Raw genomic sequence first — 20,658 nt, 5'->3', positions numbered from 1 at the left:
CCCGCCGTGGGGGCGAGGGGAGCGCATCCATCCCCCTCCCCACCCCCCTCCCCCCGCTCCGCCGCAGCGCGAACAATGGCCGGGGTGGGGGAGACACAGGGTGTGGGGGGTGTTCGGGGGTCCCCCGCGGGCGGGGGGACGGCGGGGAGCGCTGCCGAGCCCCCGGCGGGCGATGGCGATGCCCGCGCCACCCGCGCGCGGGAGGGATGCGGGAGGGAGGGAGGGAGGGAGGGATGCGGGAGGAGAAGCAGAAGGATGCGGCAGACTCACCCCGATGACCACGGTCTCGTCGCCCTTGAATTTGGGGATGAATTTGTCGCCGCGGAGGATCTCGGCCTCGTTGAGGGGCCGGAAGCGGCACATCACCTTGATGCTGCACTCGGCGGGGTCCGCCATGGCCGGGCAGCAGCGGCAGCGCCGGGCTGGGGCCGCCGGGCGGGCGGGGCCGGGCGGGGCCGGGGCTCCCAGAGCCGCTCGCAGCCCCCGCAGCCCCTGTGGCAGCCCCTGCTCGCAGCCCGCGGACCCGCCCCGGAGCGGCCCCGCAGCGGCCGCGGCTGCGCGGGGGACACGGGGGCGGTGCGGGGACCGCGGCGACCGCCCCTCGGCATCACGGGGATGGGGCAGCGCTGCGGGGGGTGGGATGCGGGGAGCTGGGAGGTCGTCCTGTTCGCTTCCCAGGGACGCGTTCCGCTAAGAGCAGGGTGCTCCGAGCCCTGTCCGACCTGGCCTTGGACACCTCCAGGGGTGGGGCAGCCACAGCTTCTCCGGGAAACCTGTTCCAGTGTCTCGCCAACCCCACAGGGAAGAATTTCTTCCATATGCCTAACCTAAATTTCTCCTCTTTCAGTTTGAACCCATCATCACTCCTTGTCCTGTCACTCCAGTTCCTGATGAAGGGTTCCTCTCCAGCTTCCTTCAGACACTGGACGGTGCTGTGGGGTCTCCACACAACCTTCTCCTCTCCAGGCTGAACAGCCCCAACTTTCTCAGCCTGTCTCCATCGGGGAAGTGCTCCAGGCCCCTCATCAACTTTGTGGTTATGCTCTGCACTTGCTCCAACAGACTCCCCTCAGATCCTTCCTTGGTGTCCCCCAACTCAGAGCCCCACTCAGCACCTTTCCCCCTCAGATTCCCAATCCTCAGAGCTTCCCTCAGAATTCTCGAGTTCACCCCTGAGATCCCTTCATCTTGAACCAAAGACAAGGCTGGCTGGTCAGCAAACCAAAAATCTGAGCTGTCCATGGACCCCCATCCAAAACAGCACCAGCAGCTTCCTGAGCCCAACCCCTCCCAGAGACCAAGCCTTGGCATTGTCTCCTCTTTTCCTTAAAACACAAGATTAGCCAAGTGTATGACATTCAACTGTTCAGTCCTAATGGTCCAGCTACAGCTACTGATTAACTACAACAACAACAAAAGAAAATTGCAGAGTTTGGCTCAAATCACAAGGGGCTCAAATCTTGGATTACACCTGTGCTCTCTGTGGGAAAATCCTTTGCCTCTGGCACAAGCTGGCTTTGCAAGCAGGTTGTTTATTCCTGGAGTCCATTATGTGTACATATCCCACCACCTCTGTGAGAAAAAGCAGAAGCAGTGGTACCTCTGGGTGACGCTTGGACCTCGTCCAATTTACAGGAAGTTTTGTCACGATGCAGGCAGTGAATCAGCATCTGGGAAAAGCAGATGGAGTGGCTGGAGGCTGCTCCTGCACCTCAGGGGTGCTTGTCCTTCTGCACCCTCTCCTTCCCTCTCCAACAATGCTCCTCCTTCACCTGCTGACAGCACCTGCAAAACTCGCCCACCTGTGTGTGCCCAGACTCCTTTGTTTCACTGCATTCACCTGATTTGAACGGCCTGGACCACAGGAAATCTCCTCCTCCTCCTCCTCCATCATTTTCTCCCTAGAAAAACCTGGAGCATTAAAGAAGAATCCCACCACCCCGATGTCTTCTGGACACGGCCCAGATTTCAGCAGTTCCTGGAACTGGTTTCTTCCCGAGTCCCAGTTTAACTCAATCAGCCTCAGCCCTACAATTAGGGTGGTGGTGGACAGTCCTCCAGCATTTCGATGGAAATCTCCCTTTCTTCCAGCTCCAGAGGTTGTCCTCATTACCTGAGGTGGATGTGGGGAGCATCCAGAGGCTCTCACACCCCTCTTGGAAGCAATTACATGGAGGAGAGTCAGCAATGTGCAGCATGTGATAAGACATTATTATATAATGAGATTTATTCCCGTGGATTACCAATTATCCCTTTTATTTCTCTTATGTTTCAAGCTTTTACCCTGAATAGCAAATTTGTTAGTCATGACAAGCAGGGGCTTAGTCATAAAAGACAACCCTTTGGATGAATTAATCCTTATTTTCCTCCATTATCCAGAGCTCACTTTGGAGCAAGACAGGCAAAAAAATCTATTTTCCTGTTGGAGCAGGTATAATCTGCAATCAGAACTCAAAGGGCCATCTTTCCTGAGCAGTTTTGGCACAAACAACGTGACACTGTCTGTAGTGCAGACAATACCTCATTGTCACTGAGCTGCTATTTTTTACTACTTATTACCAGCTTAGGTTAAGCAGCCTAGGAGGAACGGGAATTGGGATCATCAGAGAACAAGATCCTGTTTCTCTGCGAGCCACCAGGATAACAAGGTGTTAAGGCTGCAGGAAAAGCAAGAAGGGGGACAGGTGGCATCCTTGAAGGACAGCAGAACGTGGATTCTGAGAGAGGCGATCCCACAGAAATAAGGGAAGTGGGCATTTCAGAAAGGGAAAAACCAGGGCCCGAAGAACTTTGTTTCCTTCTGCTGCTTCTGGGCTCCAGGAACAGGCTTTGGAGTTGGGAAGGAGAAAAAAAAAAGAACAGCAAGGTTGAATTTCTGCTGTGTTTAACAGTTCAGTGCTGGCCAGGGGTGTAAGTTGTCAGCAGGGAGAGCGGCTTTAATGCAGATCCCATTGATCCTGGTGCCTCAGCAGCGGCCTGAGAGGGGAAATCTGATGAAATGCCTGTGTCATCTGTGCTGAGATGTCTGCGGGTGAAGGGGGGGGGAAAGGATTTCTCCCCAAAGGGTTGGGATCCCCACGACAAAAAAAGCAATTTGGAGTGTCTTGTGTAGTTAATGGCCCACAGACAGCAGAAGACACCATCAGAGTGGAAGGTCAGGTGTGGGGATGGAGCACTGGCACTCCAAGGATATTTCCAGGAGAAAGTGTTTGGCAGGGAGTTTAAGAGCAGAGTTGCTTCTGGTTTGCAAACCACTCCAATATCTGCTTCCTGTAAAATATAGATATATAAGTTTCTCAAGTGCACACGTAAATCTCAATCTTCATATAAATTATTCACATTATACAGTCATATATATATATCTATCTCATGTTAACCTACCTATAAAAAATAGGTTTGCTATAAATAAATAAATAATTTTCTTACCACTTTGTAAAACAACAAAGCATTTTAGTTGATTGTTCAGTGCTCAAAACATTTTTCCTAAGTTAACCATCCTTTTATTTGGGTTACTTGATAAATCACCCGAATCAATGGACTGGAATTTGGGGAAAATGTGTTAAATTACAGGAAGTTATAAAGCAACCATAAAAAGGCCAACTGAAAAAAAAAAAAAAAAAAGGCACTAAAAGCCACTAAAAAATACCCAATCCCAAGCCACAAAGTGTCCCTGGAGCTGCAGAAAGAGTTAAAGAGCACCACAGGCAGCTGATGCCATCTTCTGGTGTCACTGACAGCACCGGCGATTTAAACCCACCAGGACCGGTCCAGTCAGATCAGCATCATCGGGAAGGGAGGGGGGACACGACGCTGTTTCAAGGATCACTCTGTCCCCAGGGCAGGGCTCACTGAAGTGACGTTAATTGGGGCAGGGGCAGCGAAGCATCAAGAGCCAGGGTGGGAAGCGAGCACCGGGCTGCCACCAATTCCCAGCCAGCTGCCACCAGCCCGGCCCCCGGGGAGGGAAGGGGGGACTCGGGCACGTGGGGGCTCCTCGGCAGCTTCTGCCGCGTCACAAATCAGCCCCGAGCGCTCCCGAGATGTTTGGGAGATGTGCCTCGGTCAGTGCACCGTGTTCTCTGCTCCATTAGCCCTGCCGGCCCGAGCAGAGCCCGCAGCTGACAGGCAGGCACAGCTCATCTTTCCTGGCATTCCTCAGGGGGTGAGACCTTGTCAGAGCACGAGCCCACACGGAGGGTGCCGTGGTCAGTCCTGTACTCCCCCCAGACACAAAGATTCAGGCTGAGGTATCTGCTGGGTTGCAAGTTTTCTGTTATCTGCCTTAATTATCGCCTCCCTCCTTCCTTCGCTCCTTGCTCTCTGATCCTTCTACATCACCTTCCCTGGGCAATTCCACTTGGACTGGAGTTAAACCAGGACGCAATGGATTGAAGCCAGCTTGGACTAAACAGATTTTAGTGTTCTTAGCCACAGAAATGGTCATAACTTTACATTATAAGGCTGGGAGGGTGCTCTTTATGAAGATTGTTTCTCCACCTTTCTAAAGAGTAAGCCTGAATATTGCAAAGGCTGAAAGCAGAACAAGCACGGAGGTGAGATTTGAAACTGTTCCTCTGAAGTCAAACCCAGGAGGGCTGCTGGGGTGACAACTCAACACACACCAAAACCCCAGTCAAGCCATAATTAAACTGATAAACCTAATTAGAAGCAGAACCGTCATTTCCTGGTATCTGACACTGAAGGGAAACTGTGCACATGGAGTCCAATATAAATCACTGTAGATAAACTAGAATTAACAGTCTTACCTGAATGACATTCAAAGGACACAAAAAAAATCACTCTGCAAACCCTACAAGCAGAGGTGGGCAAATAAGAATTAAAAATTAATATTATCCTCAACACACACACTAAAACAGCACAAAAAAACCTCTGTCAGTGGCACTCCCTGCTGTTCACCAGGAGCAGGACAAAGAGTTTCTAGCAATATTTTCTTTTTTTTCTGCTTTTTAAGGAAGATTTCCATGGGCTACAGCATTATCCATCCCTCCCCTTCTCTTGCACTTGAGGCACACAATTAACTGCCAGAAATTCTAAGGATGACTATTCCAGCTCTGCTTTACTAATCCTTTAAATGAACCCCATTCCACATCTGGCACTTACCATCAGAGCCTTGGGAGTTCGTGGGATCCTTCCCTCCACCTCCCATTTTCTCGGAATCCATTAAAAGTTCGAAGCTCCAGCTAAAGGGTTTTTAAAGTAATTAGATGAGGATTAGACTACCCCAAGTCAAGAGACAGGCAGCAATCTGAGCCATCTTCAGTCCCATTTTCCCTGAAAATGATCCATGTCTGTAGTGTCCACAGCTTTCAATCTGCAGAAGAAATTACTTCCCATTTTCATTAAGCCTCCAAAGGCTTTGGGGGATGGTGTGAAGCAAGGTTATTTCTATATATCGAGGAGAATAACTTATTTCTCTTTTTTTTCAGGGCTTAGATTTTCAGCAATTCTTTCAAAGGAAATTCATTTATACTTTTAGACCACGTGGGTCAGTCATTGCCAGGAACGAGCCCAGCTCTGCAGGAAGGCTCAGACACACCTGGAAGGACCATGGGCAGGTAAAGAGCAGCTTCTCAGGGAGCAGCAGCTCAGGGAAGGCCCAGAGCAGTGAATAAACACCTTTTCACAGGTGCCCCCCCTTTGTGCTGCCACCCCAAATGCTGCCACCGCACCTCACCTGACCAAGGCAGGTCGTGGGTCCTTCTGGCCGCTCTCAGCAGGTTTAATGTGTTCTCACCTCTCCTTGGAGACATCAGACTGAATAAAAAAATAAAGCCTCAGGGAAGCAAACACCAGCTAATTTTAGACATCTGAGTTTTCTGACGAGCTCCTGGTATTTAAAGCTCTGCAGAGTGTTTTCAGCTGCCGGAAAATTCACCTTCCACAGCGCAAGACAAAGCGGGTTCAAACACAACTTGGATTGGAAACAGCTCTTTCTGTGCAGCTAGGAAGGAAAACACTGCATGACATGAAGGCAGGGCACATCCTGAGCCTGGACTAGACAACCTCAAAGGTTCTGGGATTTGTAAGAAATACAGAAACGTTATCCAAAGGTGGAGAGTCCAAGAGCCAAGTGACTCACCCCAAGTTTTCACCGCATTGCCAGGTACTCAGATCCCAAACCTCCAGCCCAGCCCTCCCCTTACCATGGACAGGGAACAACCACCCCATGACCTGAAACCTTCTGGGAAGCGGTGCGTGTGCCAAAAATCACCAAGAGCCCCCTACACTCGCCCTGTGAAATAACCACATCTGCGCCATGGCCAGGTTTTTGATATGTACTTTTTATTTCCCTGCAGTTTTCACTTATCAAGAACAAGTAACAGGGAAAGTTGTCTGAACTAGTGCATAAACAAACATTTCGGAAACACCACTACACGTATCTAATTTACAAGAACCGTATAAAAAAAGTCACTAAAACACTAACACTACGAAGGTGTCCAACGCTTACAAGTCAGACTTTTTCCAACCCGTTACTTGCCTTGTAGCCACAGGAAAACTCTCCAAAATTGAAAAGACAATCTTGCCACGACCCTCCCCCTCCCCTCCCCAACCCCGCTCCCCCACCTCCCCCTCTCCCCACCCCCTGCCCCCACCACCTGGGATGGCTCGATATCTAGACATCCAATAATGAATTATTGCAATGATATATAATGCAATACATACCTGGTAAAATATCCTTTAATGTGTGGGTGTGGTACAAGTTGGAAAAGCCGGTTAAAATACGCAGAAGTCTTCGGATAAAATGTCGTCAGGTGAAAAATTTTGCTCGGATCTGCACAGTTTCACGTGTGCCAGATGCATAATTTTCCTAGTCAGTTCTCTCTCTCTCTTTTTTTTTTTCCTCTCTCTCCCTCTCTCTCTCTCTCTCCTGTGTAATTATTTTTTATAAACTGGTATTATAAATAGAAATATACATTCAAAATATATGGAAAAGTGAGTTACTACATTAAATTTGCATGTATCGATCCATCCCTTTCCCCTGCACAGTAATAGAAAATACTATTTTGCCTTGAACTTCATATTTGACAGTGAAATGCCACTAAAGTATTTACCAAAAAGTCCATCTAGTCAAATTGTGAAACAAAATGAACCAAGTGAAAACTTTACATTTCCTTTAGAAAAAAATTACAAGAATTTTGTTTCCTAGCTATGAATCTTTAACTTTTTTTTTTTAGACACAAAGTTGCATTTATTTGTACAAGATACAAAATGTAAACATGGCAAAATAAATAGTTTAAACAAGTGATGCAGGATCCCATGTCATGCTCATGATCCCATTAAAGAATTATTTTTTTTTTAATCCATTCAGTTGCAAATTCAAGTGCAAAAGCATGATGATGAATATCTACTATTCAAGTAACAGAAATAATATTGATGATACAAATAAACTATTTTACAAGGTAGTGATTCTCCCAATTTTTACAAAATTTACATTATATATCGACTTAATACACGATATAGTTCTAAGTCCGTTTCGGTCTCTCCGAGCTCTCTGTGACCCACAGAGCGCCGTGTTTTGCATCCAGCTGGAGCTCCAGGACCGCTCCACGGGCACGGGTGGCCGCTCTGGGTGGAGGTTATGTCACCTCCATGGCCACTGTGGTCTCTGCGATGCCGTTCAGGCCCAGGCGCTCCGGTTCGTGGTTCTCCCTGCAAGGGAAGCGAATCCCAGGATTACGGCCACGAAACGAGGGGTTCCCTCCCCCGAGTCTGAGCCCTTCCTTCCCTCTGCTGGGTGGTTCAACCCAGCACAGCCAGGGAGGAGCCTCCACGCACACACTGCAAAGGTGATTTAAAGGTAAATATTGGCTCTCGACAACTCCACCAGCAGTGCATCCCTTCAACAAGACCAGTGCATTTAATTGTCAACTACTAGCCTAAATTATGGATAAGAGCACTAAACAGTGCTAAAAAGTCTCCTGAATAAACAAAGTCAAGGTATACAATAACAACTCAGGTTTTTTTGTCAGTGAACAGTGTTATAACTCCCCCTAAAGTGCAAGAAATCTTAAGCTTTTTCTAAACGTTTACTAATACCCATTTTTGCCTTTTCCAATTCTTAAACATGGGTTTCTTTAAGTAGCAAATAATCCAGCCGAGACTTAAAACAAACCCCAAGTATTGCCCTTTTCAGACAACTTGGCCCGCTGCAAGCTCCTGCCACCAAACATCTTCTAAGTATCCCAAAATAACAGTGCTGCTGTTCAGTGAGAATAAACATCTTCATGGTTGGACTCGATGACCCTGAAGGTCTTTTCTGACCTAACCAGTTCCCCAAGCTGTGCCAGGGGAGGTTCAGGTTGGGCATCAGAAGGGATTTCTTCAGGGAAAGGGCTGTCAGGCATTGGAACGCAGGGAGGTTTGGAGTCCCCATCCCTGGAGGTGTTCAAGAATGGCTGGATGTGGCCCTCAGTGCGGGGGACAGAGCACAGGGTGGATCCATGGGCTGGAGGAGAGGACACAGCCCCAAGGTGCACCAGGGGAAGCTCAGGTTGGGCAGCAGGAAGAATTTCTTCATGGAAAGGGTTGCCAAGCATTGAAACAGCCCAGGGAGGTGGTGAAACCACCATCCCTGGAGGTGCCCAAGGAACAGCAGGACATGGGTGGGCTCAGGGTGGCCTCGATGCCCTCGGAGGCCCCTTCCAACCTCAGTGACTCTGTGATTCCAGTGAATTCCAACCCCACCAGGCCCACCAGCCTGCCCCCACTCACCTCGCTATACTGCTGATGGCACTGCTGGGGGTCACCTTTGGCACTCTGTCCATGCTGGCAGCGACTGTGGCGAGTTTTAAGGCGGTGGGGGACGGCGCCGACGTCCGCGTGTTGATGTGCACGTTGACGGGGGACACCACGCTGACGTTGTTGAGGTGCACCGTGCTGGGCAGGCACGAATTGTTCATGGGCACAGCCTGGGGGCTGCTCGTGCACAGCGCTGGGATTAAGTGGTTTGTGGTGCTGTGGCCAACTGTCCTTACCAGCTGCACGGTCGAGATCCCTGGGCTGGAGGATAAAGCCATGTTGGTGGAGTACAAGGTCCGGGAGGTTCCTGTTAGGAGAGAAACGTTGTTTATGATAAGTAACGCTGTGGGTGTGTCTGTCCCCGGGACAGTGCAAGAATCCCTGTTCCACAGTCACAAAATGCAGCAATGGTGCCTGATCTTACAGCCCTCAAAGCACTGCCCTCTTGGATACACACAGATGTCTCTCTCTCTCTCTCTCTCCCCCTTCCCTGGAGCTGCTCCAGTATATTGATTTTATTCAGTCGTTGTTTTTTTCTCCCTCTATTCATTTCATATTATCATTAACCCAGCCTGGCAGAAGGTCTATAAAACTAATCACATCATTAGCTGCTAAAACAACAAATTACTCTAAAAGCCTTTTCTTTGTGCTGGCAGCCCAGTGCCAAATCACATTTGCCTCTTGGCTACTTGGCCACGGCACCAGCACAACCAGGAGGAGGGGTGGGAAGAAGGCACTGAATGCCAATGGCTACACTTCTGCCTGGATTTGGGAAGAATCCCAAATGCAGTGACACCCCAAAACTTACACTGAAGTCAAAAGAATTGCCAGTGGCAGTTGGTTGGTAGGTTTTTGGCTGAATACAGGAGATAATGACCAAATAATTTATCAACTTTACCACTGCCTCCTCAAAGTGCTTCAAGTTTAAGCAATTGATTTACTTTTGAATTACACATTCGCACTGCTTTTTTTTTTTTTTTGATCGTAACAGATTATTACAAGATAAACCAAAGGAAAAATACACAATGCTCCTCCAATGTAAAAGAGCATTTGGTATCTTTATATCCATTTTAACAAGAGATATTGGACAAGGCTCTCAGGATGGGTGGGATTCCTGGGCAGGGCAAGGAAGCTGGACTTGGATGATCTTTGTGGGTGCCTCCCAGCTCAGGATATTCTCTGAGTCTGTGACACGTGCCATTGCCCAAGAGTATTTCAGAGGAGGCTATTTAAAACCATCACAGCTAACGCATTTGATTTTTGATTTATTAAATCAGAAAGTTAAGTAAGAACAGTTGGCACCCTTGGCTCACACCAGACAGGAGTTTTAAGCATCATCACCTGAAGGCTGGACAACACCATTGATATTGTTGTGGCTGGTGTTGGGTTCCTTGGTGCCCTCGCTGCGGCCGGGGGCAGGAGCACTGACCACTGCAGAGGCAGCAAAGTGGGCACTGGCTGAATCCAGGGTTTTGGACATACAGTCAGAGGTGCTGGAGCCCTGGGAGGAAAAAAAAAAAAAGAGGGTAAAAAACCGTTTGTCATAATTACCTAAGCACAAAGTGAAACAGTGTTAGGATTGCTGTTGTGCACAAGTACTATCCTATCATTACAGACTTGTTCTACCTGTAACCTACTGCACTGAAATACTGAATGTTTCTGTGTCACAAGACTGATGGGAAGTTGAACATCACTGTCCACCTGAGTGTTGGGCAAGTCCTGCCTGATCCAGTCACTCAGTGAGTGGCAAGTGCAGTTCTGAGCACAACAGAGCACTCTTGCCATGTGCTGTTCAGCCTGGAGGAGAGAAGGATCCAGGGACACCTGAGAGCCCCTTGCAGGGCCTGAAGGGGCTCCAGGAGAGCTGGAGAGGGACGGGGGACAAGGCATGGAGGGACAGGACACAGGGAATGGCTTCCCACTGCCAGAGGGCAGGGAGAGATGGGATTTTAGGAAGGAATTCCTGGTTGGGAGGTGGGCAGGCCCTGGCACAGGTTGGGCAGAGAAGCTGTGGCTGCCCCTGGATCCCTGGAAGTGTCCAAGGCCAGGCTGGACAGGGCTTGGAGCGACCTGGGCTGGTGGAAGGTGTCCCTGCCAGTGGCAGGGGGTGGAACAAGATGAGCTTTGAGGTCCCTTCCAACCCAAGCCAGTCTGGGATTCCATGAAAGTCTTTGAGAAGTTTCCTTGAAGATGATGACTATGCCTCAATTCTCCCTTTCTCTCCTGTCTCCAGGCAGCAAACACTCTGTAACTGCAATCCTAAAGGTTGTGTAGTGTTTATGGTCCATCCACTCTCGTGGAGTGATTTGTCCCACAGCAATTTGTGCCCTGTTCCTTCTGGAGTCACACATTATCTCTGGAACAACAGTAAGTACTGGGAAGCCTCACCACTCTTACTGGAAAGAATGTTAATCCTGCAATTGCAATTTATATATTAACTTAAGAAATGACTTTGCACAGAAGCTTAGAGTGTTTTAAAGATCCAAAATTCATTCCTTTTGTTTAAATGGTCTGGCATCGTCCCCTTACACTTAAAAAAAAATGTCATCAGTATCTGCCAACACAGAATCCCTGATTAGGTGAAGTAGAAAACACTGAGGGGAAGGGACAAACAGCACAAGCAATTAAACGTATTAAATGCTCAAAGTAAAAGTAATAGACAACAACAACAGCTTTTATTTTTTTTTTTTTTTTAGGAAGGAACAGAAAACTAAGCACACCTGAAAATCTCTCTTCCCTTGCAAGGTATTACCGAGGAAAAACGGGATTCTTTTACAAGACAGAATAAGCAAACGAGCAAAGCTCTGTTTTCCCTCTCAGAGGTACCAATTTGGAATACTCACTGAACATCTGCTCGTAGCAGAGCCCTCACCATAACAGAACATTACCTCATCAGGTAATTTTAATAAAGGAGTCTCCTCAGAGCTGTTACACAAAGGGAGGCAGAACCAGTGAAAGCAGCAAGGCTTGAGAGCACACGGGTGTAAAAATATTCAACATTCACTCTCAAACACAGTATCCTTACTGAGATGTTATATTTAGTTTGTAGGAGAGATGAACACAGCAAGCAAACAGGAATCAGCAGCATGGGAGGGAGGACATTTGGGGAGCAGTACCTGTGCTTTTGGATGTGCCTGCTGGGAGGAATGCTGGGACTGCTGTTTCTGCTGCAGCTGAGCCAGCTGTTGCCTCTGCATTTGCACCAGCTGCTGTTGGTGTGTCTGGAACTGCTCCTCTGTGATGCCCCCTGTGACTACAGGAAAGAAAGGGGAGCAGAGTTACATAGCCCTGCACGCAGCAAATCCATCTGAATTCTGCTATTTTGGACAATGAGTGCTCAAAGACATCACACACTGTGTCAGACGCTTCCCAAGATCTTCCTGTATCCTCACGTAAAGCAGAGGTCAAGCTACGGTTTGTTTGTTGTGTTCTTACACTGAATCAATTCACAACAAAAGAACTCGGAGCTTGGGTTGCTTTTAAGCAGTTTTTATCTCTGGTGGTTTTCTCTCCAGTAGCTTCAGGCAAAAGCTCGGAGAAAATATTACCCTGCCTTTCAGAAAACAAGCAGTGGCCTAAAAATCAGGGCTGAGGATGAAGTATCTGGGCTGAGCTGGGCATTTATTGTCCCAGGGAGAACTGGAGTTTATTCCTGTACAAATTCCTTTCCTACAGTGAGCACTGGCACTAGAGAACACAAAAAATCTGAGATTTAAACAGTTCTAGACCAGCCCTCACCTGAGAGGACTATTCACCCATCTGGCAATCCCAGCTTGACCTTCCCCTTTTCCACCTTTCCTGTAAGGATCTGCTCGTTGTTTCACCTGAACAGGATTTTCTCTGCCAATTCCTTTTTTTTAAATGGAGTAAGAGTTTAGGAGTGACAGAGGTTTGCATCTGATGGGAAGCAGGTTAATGCCACCCCAGTGAGTCTCGTGCTCTCAAAACACAGGAAGGAAATGAAGTTAGAAAAGCTGTTTTTAATATTCTCCCCCTGAGAACTGCACCCTTGGTAAACTGAAAATACTGCCAAGTGTTTTTCATATTAAAACCTGAGTTTTGTGCAGATGATGCCAACCTCAGAACTGAGCTCCCTCAGGAAGAAGAGAGAATTCACTTCTCAGACATTCCCATGAATACATCTCTACACTTTATCCTGTTTTCCCGAGACTGAAGTTGTCCTGCACCTCCAAACACCTGGAATTCTGCAATATCCTCTTTTCAAGGGACACTGGGTTAAATATGGAGTGATCCATCTTTCAGGGCCTGGCTCTGCCATTTACTACTTTCAGCAGTTAAGTTTGCAAGTTGTCCTGAAATTCCATTCTGAAAAGGTGCCAGAATTAGGACTGTGACTGCTTAGAAACTGGTACTGAAATTTTTACCCTGTCCCAAGGCAGCCTTTAAGGTCAGAGTGAAGTGCAAGGGCTCTTCCATTTTTTTTTTTTTTTTTTTTTTACCACAGGACTGAAAAACTGCAACACTACAGGGTAAAAAAAAGAAAAATAAAAAAAAAAAGGCATGGTAAATTAAGTCTTCCTCCTTGACAGCTTTGGTTTGAATTTTTATGTCACTTCTCTCAGGATTTGAAGCCTTTAATCAAAGATCATCTTACAGGCTGCCCTGAAAGTGGCATTTTATTAATTACTTCTACATGGTATTTAATGCTGGGGGGGAAAAAAATAACTCTAAAAGGCAAAAGTTTGTTCCATAAGCAAAATCCTTCAGCTGGGAATAGCTGTCCTCTGTATCCAGGGACGTGGTTTTCCCACTTGCAGTTCTTATGACATGAGCAAGAGTTAATTAGCTCAAAAAATTGGTTTTTTTTATTCATGCACTGATTAGGCACTTGGAAGAGAAGACTGGTCACACAGTTTTGAAATTAATCTCTGTTTCTACAGCATTGGAGGAAATACCAGAGGAAGAGTTGCTTTATTAATACAGGGAAAAATAAAATGCAGAGGTAATTTTAAATATTCTTGTGCAGCAAAAAAAAAAAAAAAAATCAAAGCAACTCTAAGTCTTCTCTAAAGTAAAAACATCAAAAAAAATAGAAGTAATCAGTTTTAGCACTGCCACTGTTCCCTCTGGAGGCAGCTTTATGCTATCAGGTAAGTGTGCTGTAAAATCAACTGATATCAGCAAAGAGAATGCCTTCAATAAATGCACTGTACTGTGCTCATTTAATGCACAGCCAGACTCTGACCAGCCCTTCCCAAATTTATTCACCATTTACTGGGGAGAAAATGCAGTGCTGTGCCTCTCGCTGGGTCAGTCACTTGGGGGACAATTCTGTTGCCTGTTGTGTCTGATCCTGCACCAGAACTGCAAATATATTCTCCTCGTCTTTAGGCAGACTCGACCCAGAGCAGAATTTAAAGTGTTACATCTAGCTAATCCTTCAGTAATTGACTGATATTTGTTATATTATCATAAAAAAAAAAAAACTCAGAAAAAAAAAATAATCAGCTTAACCTGGATCTTTCTCAGCACCTTCCCATGCCTTGGTGCCACCATACTGTATTCCTGCAAACAGGAATCTTGCAGTATCGCTCATTTTTGGTACATAAGGAGCTACCAACCAACTAAACCCTTGCTCCTTACAGTCCATGGTTCACATCCTTAACTCTTCTATTTTCTGCACTTGCTTTAACCAGACATCTCCTGATGTTTAATAATCCCATCGCACGCAGCTGCCCCCTCTTCTGCTACAGGTGGAATTCTCCAAGCCCTTCCTGCTCTTTCAGGAAGAATAATTACATAAAATAAAGCCACAGCACATTATGTGTGTTCTTTTCACGCAGCAGGAATATTCCTGTGCAAATATGGGAGGGAACAACATAAAGCTTACAAAGACTAAGCTGAAAAGTTATAGAAATACAATTACAGCTCCAGCATATGGAGCAAGTGAAGCAAAGACTATTTAATTTCAGATTAAAACAATTTTTTCCTTTGGAAGCTTTTATTCCAAGCCCCAACAAGGGGTCTACAAGTATTCACAAACGTTGTGGATATTTTATCTTCTTGTGAAAACACGACAAGAAGCTTTATCATCTCTTTTTTTTAACGTGGGAATGTCTGTCTTGCTCTTCTGGAGCTGCCAGGTCATAAAGCCAAAGGGTGGCTGCACTGGCTGTGAGAGCTGCAGATGACACTTAAGGGAAAAGATAATTTCCCAAACCTAATCAGTGGCTGATGATTAGCTGAAAAACCAGAGAAGGTGCATCACTGGATGCTTCCAGTGTCAACATTTTTGCTGTTTTCAGAGCAGGGGTTTTCCTGCAGCGCTCACAAAGAAAATTCTTTTGTCTTTAAACACAGTCAGGCCAATTAAGAGCCATGAAGACTCAATCACACCTCAGCAATTCTTGGTTCAAGCAGAATCCCCCTGAATAACGTGTGAGTTTGAATCCAGCACTTCACCAAATTCTACTGGAACTGGAATAAAAGGCAGGAGGAAGAGGGAAATGTCTGTGTGTTCCAAGAAATACAAAATAATCAGTTATTTTAATCCGTGGGTTAGACACACGGCGGTGCTGATGCTATCAGTGCAGTCCAAGGTAAAAACCACCAAAATTCAGTATTTTAAGCTCCAGAGGAACTCCAATCCTTGCCTACCTGATATGCCATTCTTGCTGGTGTTCAATAAAGCTACAGATGCTGCAGAGACTCTTTTGTTATTCACAGTCTGCCCTGGTTTCCTTGAGGTACATTCTTCGCTATCGCTGTCCTGGAGATTGAGGAGCCTGGGCTGGAAACACTGCAGTCGACATGATCTGATATTGCTTAGGATTTCAGGGAGGGACAGTCTGTTTTCACAAGGTTTATTGGAAGCATTGGTCCGTGAGAAATTAGAAGAAAAGTCTAAAGTCTGGGAAGAGCTCGAAAAACTGTTCAGCATTTCCGGGTCAATCTGCCTCAAGACGGGATCGTGCTCTGTGGATATTCGGTCCATTATAACCCTGGGGAGGGAGGAGGAGAGAAACACATCACTCTGATTGTCTCTTTTTAATAGCTGGGAGGGGAATGAAGGGCTCAAGCAACGCAGCTGTACCTTCCACCCCTGCCAATCCGCCTCCTGGCGAATCCTATGCACCTCCTTGGAATTGTCAGGGTCGTAAGGCAATGCCTGAACCTCAGCTTGTCCAATTCTGCCAACTCGGGGTTTTCGGACGAAGAGTTAGTTTGGTCCAAACGAGGCTGCAAAGAAGAACAGGAAAAGGCAACTTTACACTCACTCAGAGAGTGGGGGCTGGTTTGGGGCACTGCTGGTTGTCATGCACAGGCTGGTGATTGCCTACAGAACCATCACTTGGTTGGATGGGGCTTGGAGCAACCTGGGCCAGTGGAAGGTGTCCCTGCCCAGGGCAGGGCGTGGAATGGGATGAGCTTTAAGGTCCCTTCCAAGCCAAACCATTCTGGGATTCTCTGATCCCATCTTTCCAAGCAGAAATGCTCTGTGCTGTCTCAAATGACAGGTTAATAATACTCATTATCGATTTTTTTTTGTGATCAGCTTAAATGCAGGGCTGTAGAGTCAATCAATTTACGTTGAGTGAAGCCAAGTTCAAACGGATTTGGTAGTTTAAAAGGGCAAACAAACTAAAAAAAAAAATAACATTTAGGCTGTTAAATAACCTGCTTCTAACAGCAAGGGAAAACTAATAGAAAAGAATGAACATAAAAGTTTTCAGTCATCTCAACTCCTTTTGGTAAAGGAGTTGAGGCTGAGGGAGAAGAGAGAGCAGGATAAATTCTAAGTGAGAGGGAAGCTCCAGCTGACCCTCTGGAAGCAAGCAGAAAAGGGGATGTTCTTGCATTTGTAACCTCATGGCTGTCAACATATTTACAGTTTGCACTGATTTCAAAACAAAATTTTGACTTAAATATGGAAAATACCTGCAGGAGATGAAACCCCCCCCTGCTTCACTAGCACTCAGTGTCCTGGCAGGACCTCTCAGCAGAACTGGGACAGCTGGGATCTAACTCTAATGAGCCCTACGAGCTGGGAAGAAAGGATGTGCTGAGGAAAGTGAGGAGACAAAAAAGATCTTCTCCCTTCTTAGCAGTGGCTGAAATGGTCTGCAGGAAACATGTTATATCACCTTCAGGTAACCACAGAGTAACAGCATAATTCTCAAAGACTGAAAAATGTCTCTGGGTGCATCAAAGTTTTGGTGCTGAGAGTGGGAACAGAACACCTGTGACATTAGCCCTGTGCCAGACTAAATTTAAGAAAAATTCCCCCCCCTCCTCCCCAAATCCAACAGCACAGTCTTACAGCATAATACTGGCATCCTGCTCTCCTCCTGAAAGCACAGGGTCCATCAGGATCGTTTTCTTCTTCTGCTTCTGACACTGGTGAGGGTACCTAGAGCAGAAGGCAACGTCATTCTCCCAACTGCCACATCCACGTAATTTTATTTATTATACAAGCTTGTATTTATATAACACAGACCGCCACATTTATATTTTAAATGCAGCTTCTCAAAGCAGAACTTAGAAGGAAAACTCATGGTTTTTACAGGGATCTTTCTAATACAGCCACTTGGCCAAATCACAGGCAAGCGAAACCTCTGCTGTGAGCACACCGAGATTTTGTGCCAGGGGGTTTGTTACCTGTGGGAACTCATCTTCATCTGAGCTGTGGAAGTCGTACTGTTTGATGTCACTCTTGCTGAGCACAGGCAGGGGCTCAGCTGAGGGCTGAGGAGTCACCACACACTCCAGTTTAGGCTTCTTCAGGTACTTCTTCTTCTGACGGACAACGTCGGACACCTCCTCCTTCAGGGAGGAGTGGTGAGGATGCTGGATGGGGAGGAGGGGGAAAACAAAGTGTTTAAAATAAATTAGGCATGAGGAGAGGAAAGGTTAATTACTAAGACAGGAGTGCTTATCTCCCAAAGCAGACATCTGAGACATGTCATGCAAAATTTATTCAAAACACGAAAAAAACAGAAGCTAACCTCTGATTGTTTATTAATAAATATCTGTAGAGACAAACTGAAAGCTCTCAAGCCATAGGACAACCTAAGAGGCTCCCTGCTTTGCGGTACACTCAGGATATCGTAATTGGAATTCCTATTCCAATTCTTTTCTGGAATCTCATTTTTCTCCAGCACTTTCCATTTTCTGAAGGGCTCAGATACGCTCCAAAGAAACAATCTACTTTGCTTCACGTTGACACTTCTGTGCAGATGTGGCGTTTGGGTTGGCTGTTTAAGATGTTTCTAACACAAACTCTCTGTGGTGAGCACCCCCATCCATACAAAACTGCTCACTTGAACACAAATGCCATTAAACTTCAAAGCTTTCCTTTAAAAAAAGATTATTTCACTTGGAAAACTCTCGCTTTGAAGGAGAAGCCAGCGCAGTCTAAGTTCACCCCAAATTACCACTGACTGAAAGTAATAACTCTAGTAAAGGAGGAGAAACCCAAGGAATGGCAGAATTCCTGGAGAGGCAGCCGGGTTTGCATGGAATGCCAGCACCACTAGGTGTCGTGGGTGCTAAATGCAAACCTCCACAGCCCTTCAGCTCTCAGCCCGCACCTCCCAGCACCTCGGAACTGCTCACATTTCAGGTTATTGCCTCAAAAAACACACCTGAATTCCAGCCTGGAATGATGAGCTCAGTAACAGGGGATTCACAGCAGAAATAATCTTACCTTAACTTTACATTCTTGAACTTTGTGGTGGTTTCCGTTGTGGAGAGACGATGGAGTCGTGCCCATCTCTTTCTCAGGTCTGTTGAGCTTCACTTCATTGAGGATTTCACCTCCATAATCACCCAAGTGGTACCTCAAAAAACAGGATTAAAACTATAATATTGCATTTCCACTGGGGAATGTCTGAAAGGCCAATAGTCTGCATAAACCCCTTTTATTTCAGCTTCTGAAGTTGCATGTAAGTACATATTATGTGGTACACGAGTCTCCAGCCACATGTCCAGGAGACACGCCTCCACCCAGAAATAAATTACAAGAGATGCTTTCAAACCCATTTAATGAAATTTAAAACCTGGTGCCATATAAATAACTTCTTACAGGTGTAAGTCTGCAGTTTTACCTTTTCTCAACCACCTCCAACGTTAAATGCAACAGCTCCCGTTTTGTCTTCTCTCTTCTCTTAATCATCTCCAGAATGGTTATGGCTCTGCTGAACTCCCTCCTCAACTTCAACATCTTCTCATAAGAAGCCTCATCGTTCTTTCGGTTCTGTCGGGAGATCAAACACATTTCAAGTCGAGCCCGAAACCCGCGAGGCTCCAACTGCACAAATGAAGTTCCAGAAATGCTGCTCCTACAGCCATATCCAACCTGCAAACATCTCCCCCCCCCTGCCCTGTCTGCTCAGGTTCCACATAAACCCAGGGGAAGTTTGGCAGAGCAAGGAATTCTCGGCTTGGCTCCTGGACCGCTTTTCCCGCCTTGGTTCCACGCGAAGTTGATGGAAAATGCTGAGTAATTTCAGATTTCCTGGTTCAAGTCACTTCACGCTACAAATATGAAGCCTGAACTATTCACTCCACTGAAGTGGAAGGTTGTTTCCCTTTTTTCTCTCCCAGAAAGGGAAGTTTGTGACCCAGCAAGCCCCACAACCGCTACAGACAATGCTCTGAGTTCCAGCTCTCCAGAAAACGGACATAAACCATCCCCTGGCCAGGGATCTCAGTGATCCCTCTCCCTGCAGGACTCCAAATCCATAAATCCAAACCAAGTCACCTTTCTGGTCTGCATCTTCTCAGTCCTCCTCCTGAAGGCCACGTAGGGGTCGTTGTTGGTGGAGCCGTCCCTCTTCTCCTGCTTGATCTGGGGGATGAGGGAAGGCCCCCGGCAGTTCTTCCTCTTCCTCACCCAGTAGTCGTAGACAGCCTTGATCAGGTAGTCGTCCTCATTTAGCAGCAATTTCGCCTCCTGAAGGGTCACAAGCTACAGGAGAACGTGGGAAAGGTGCAGTTGGGATGGGGGTGTAGGGAAGGCCACCACACACTCACACCCCTTGTACATTCTCTGAGTAAACTCAAATTATTTTCTAGCACAAGAGTTCAAAAATATTCCTGTACAATTTGGGAACCGTGTACACGTTCTTCCTAAGTTACACAGTTCCCAAATTGTCTGAGCCAGCAGCATCACATCTTCCCTGCAGTACTCCAGAACCTCATCCATCTTTCATGAAATCTGCACACACTGTCTGAAACAACTACAAGCACAGGATATAAATAACTTACTACAGTTTTGCAGATCGTGATTTAGGAACCACTTTAATCTGACTGTTTTTTTCTTAAAAGTTTCTTGGTTAGCCATTATTAATGTATCATTCTTTGCAGTTTGATGTTGGCTCTCCTACAAGATAATTTACTGTACAGAGAATATACTCTGAAGTGAACTTATTTCCTAATTTCCTCCCCCCGCCCCCCCAAATGTTTACTTGGTGATGGAAGAGAAAAATTACCATCCCTATTTATTATAGCCCAAAGCTGTTCAGTTCTTGGGCAAATTATTTCAGTAGGAGGCAGTTGTAGACAGATAATGTAAAGATAACTTTTATTTTTATGTTCAGCTTTTTATATGGAAATTAAGACTCGAAATAAATGCAAACCTCATCACTGACTAACCAGTACATCAGTTTAACATGCTCATATCATTAAACCCATTCACTGAATGAAAGGAAAATAGAATCTCCAGTATTAATTAGAACAGAAGTCAAGCAGCACTTTATCTTCCCCATAACTTGAAAAAGATCAACTGAACAACTTCAATTTGCACTTCTGCAACATGTCAAACTAAAATCTTAGGATATCTTTATTTTTTTGTTTATTCTAAGTCCAACCACTGCTATTATGTGTTAATTCCTGCCAGAGTTGAATAAAACCTTTTGCAATCTACAGCAGAATTAG

At 46.2% G+C, this 20,658-nt stretch overlaps 2 protein-coding genes across 2 annotated transcripts in view; both read right to left on the bottom strand.

Moving 5' to 3' along the window:
• The window catches only part of KIF5C (kinesin family member 5C), a 59,772-nt gene extending 59,316 nt beyond the window's left edge, over positions 1-456 (bottom strand). Inside the window, exon 1 of the mRNA XM_027906223.1 lies at positions 271-456. Coding sequence (XP_027762024.1) covers positions 271-396 — 126 coding nt within the window. The 5' untranslated portion in view covers positions 397-456. The remainder of the gene's footprint in view (positions 1-270) is intronic.
• Positions 457-6,282: 5,826 nt separating this feature from the next.
• Positions 6,283-20,658, bottom strand: part of EPC2 (enhancer of polycomb homolog 2) — a 33,581-nt gene continuing 19,205 nt past the window's right edge. The window contains exons 4-14 of the mRNA XM_027906222.1: positions 19,484-19,690; positions 18,828-18,976; positions 18,428-18,560; positions 17,380-17,568; positions 17,042-17,131; positions 15,815-15,960; positions 15,379-15,722; positions 11,877-12,013; positions 10,102-10,261; positions 8,734-9,067; positions 6,283-7,671 (exon numbers count right to left, since the gene is read on the bottom strand). Of these exons, the coding sequence (XP_027762023.1) occupies positions 7,599-7,671; positions 8,734-9,067; positions 10,102-10,261; positions 11,877-12,013; positions 15,379-15,722; positions 15,815-15,960; positions 17,042-17,131; positions 17,380-17,568; positions 18,428-18,560; positions 18,828-18,976; positions 19,484-19,690 (1,962 nt within the window). The 3' untranslated portion in view covers positions 6,283-7,598. The remainder of the gene's footprint in view (positions 7,672-8,733; positions 9,068-10,101; positions 10,262-11,876; positions 12,014-15,378; positions 15,723-15,814; positions 15,961-17,041; positions 17,132-17,379; positions 17,569-18,427; positions 18,561-18,827; positions 18,977-19,483; positions 19,691-20,658) is intronic.

The sequence above is a fragment of the Empidonax traillii genome, unplaced genomic scaffold (assembly GCF_003031625.1).
Source record: "Empidonax traillii isolate 1590-97213 ecotype Southwest subspecies unplaced genomic scaffold, ASM303162v1 scaffold1261:size185688, whole genome shotgun sequence".
Taxonomy (NCBI): domain Eukaryota; kingdom Metazoa; phylum Chordata; class Aves; order Passeriformes; family Tyrannidae; genus Empidonax; species Empidonax traillii.
This window is presented reverse-complemented; position numbering and strand designations above follow the sequence as displayed.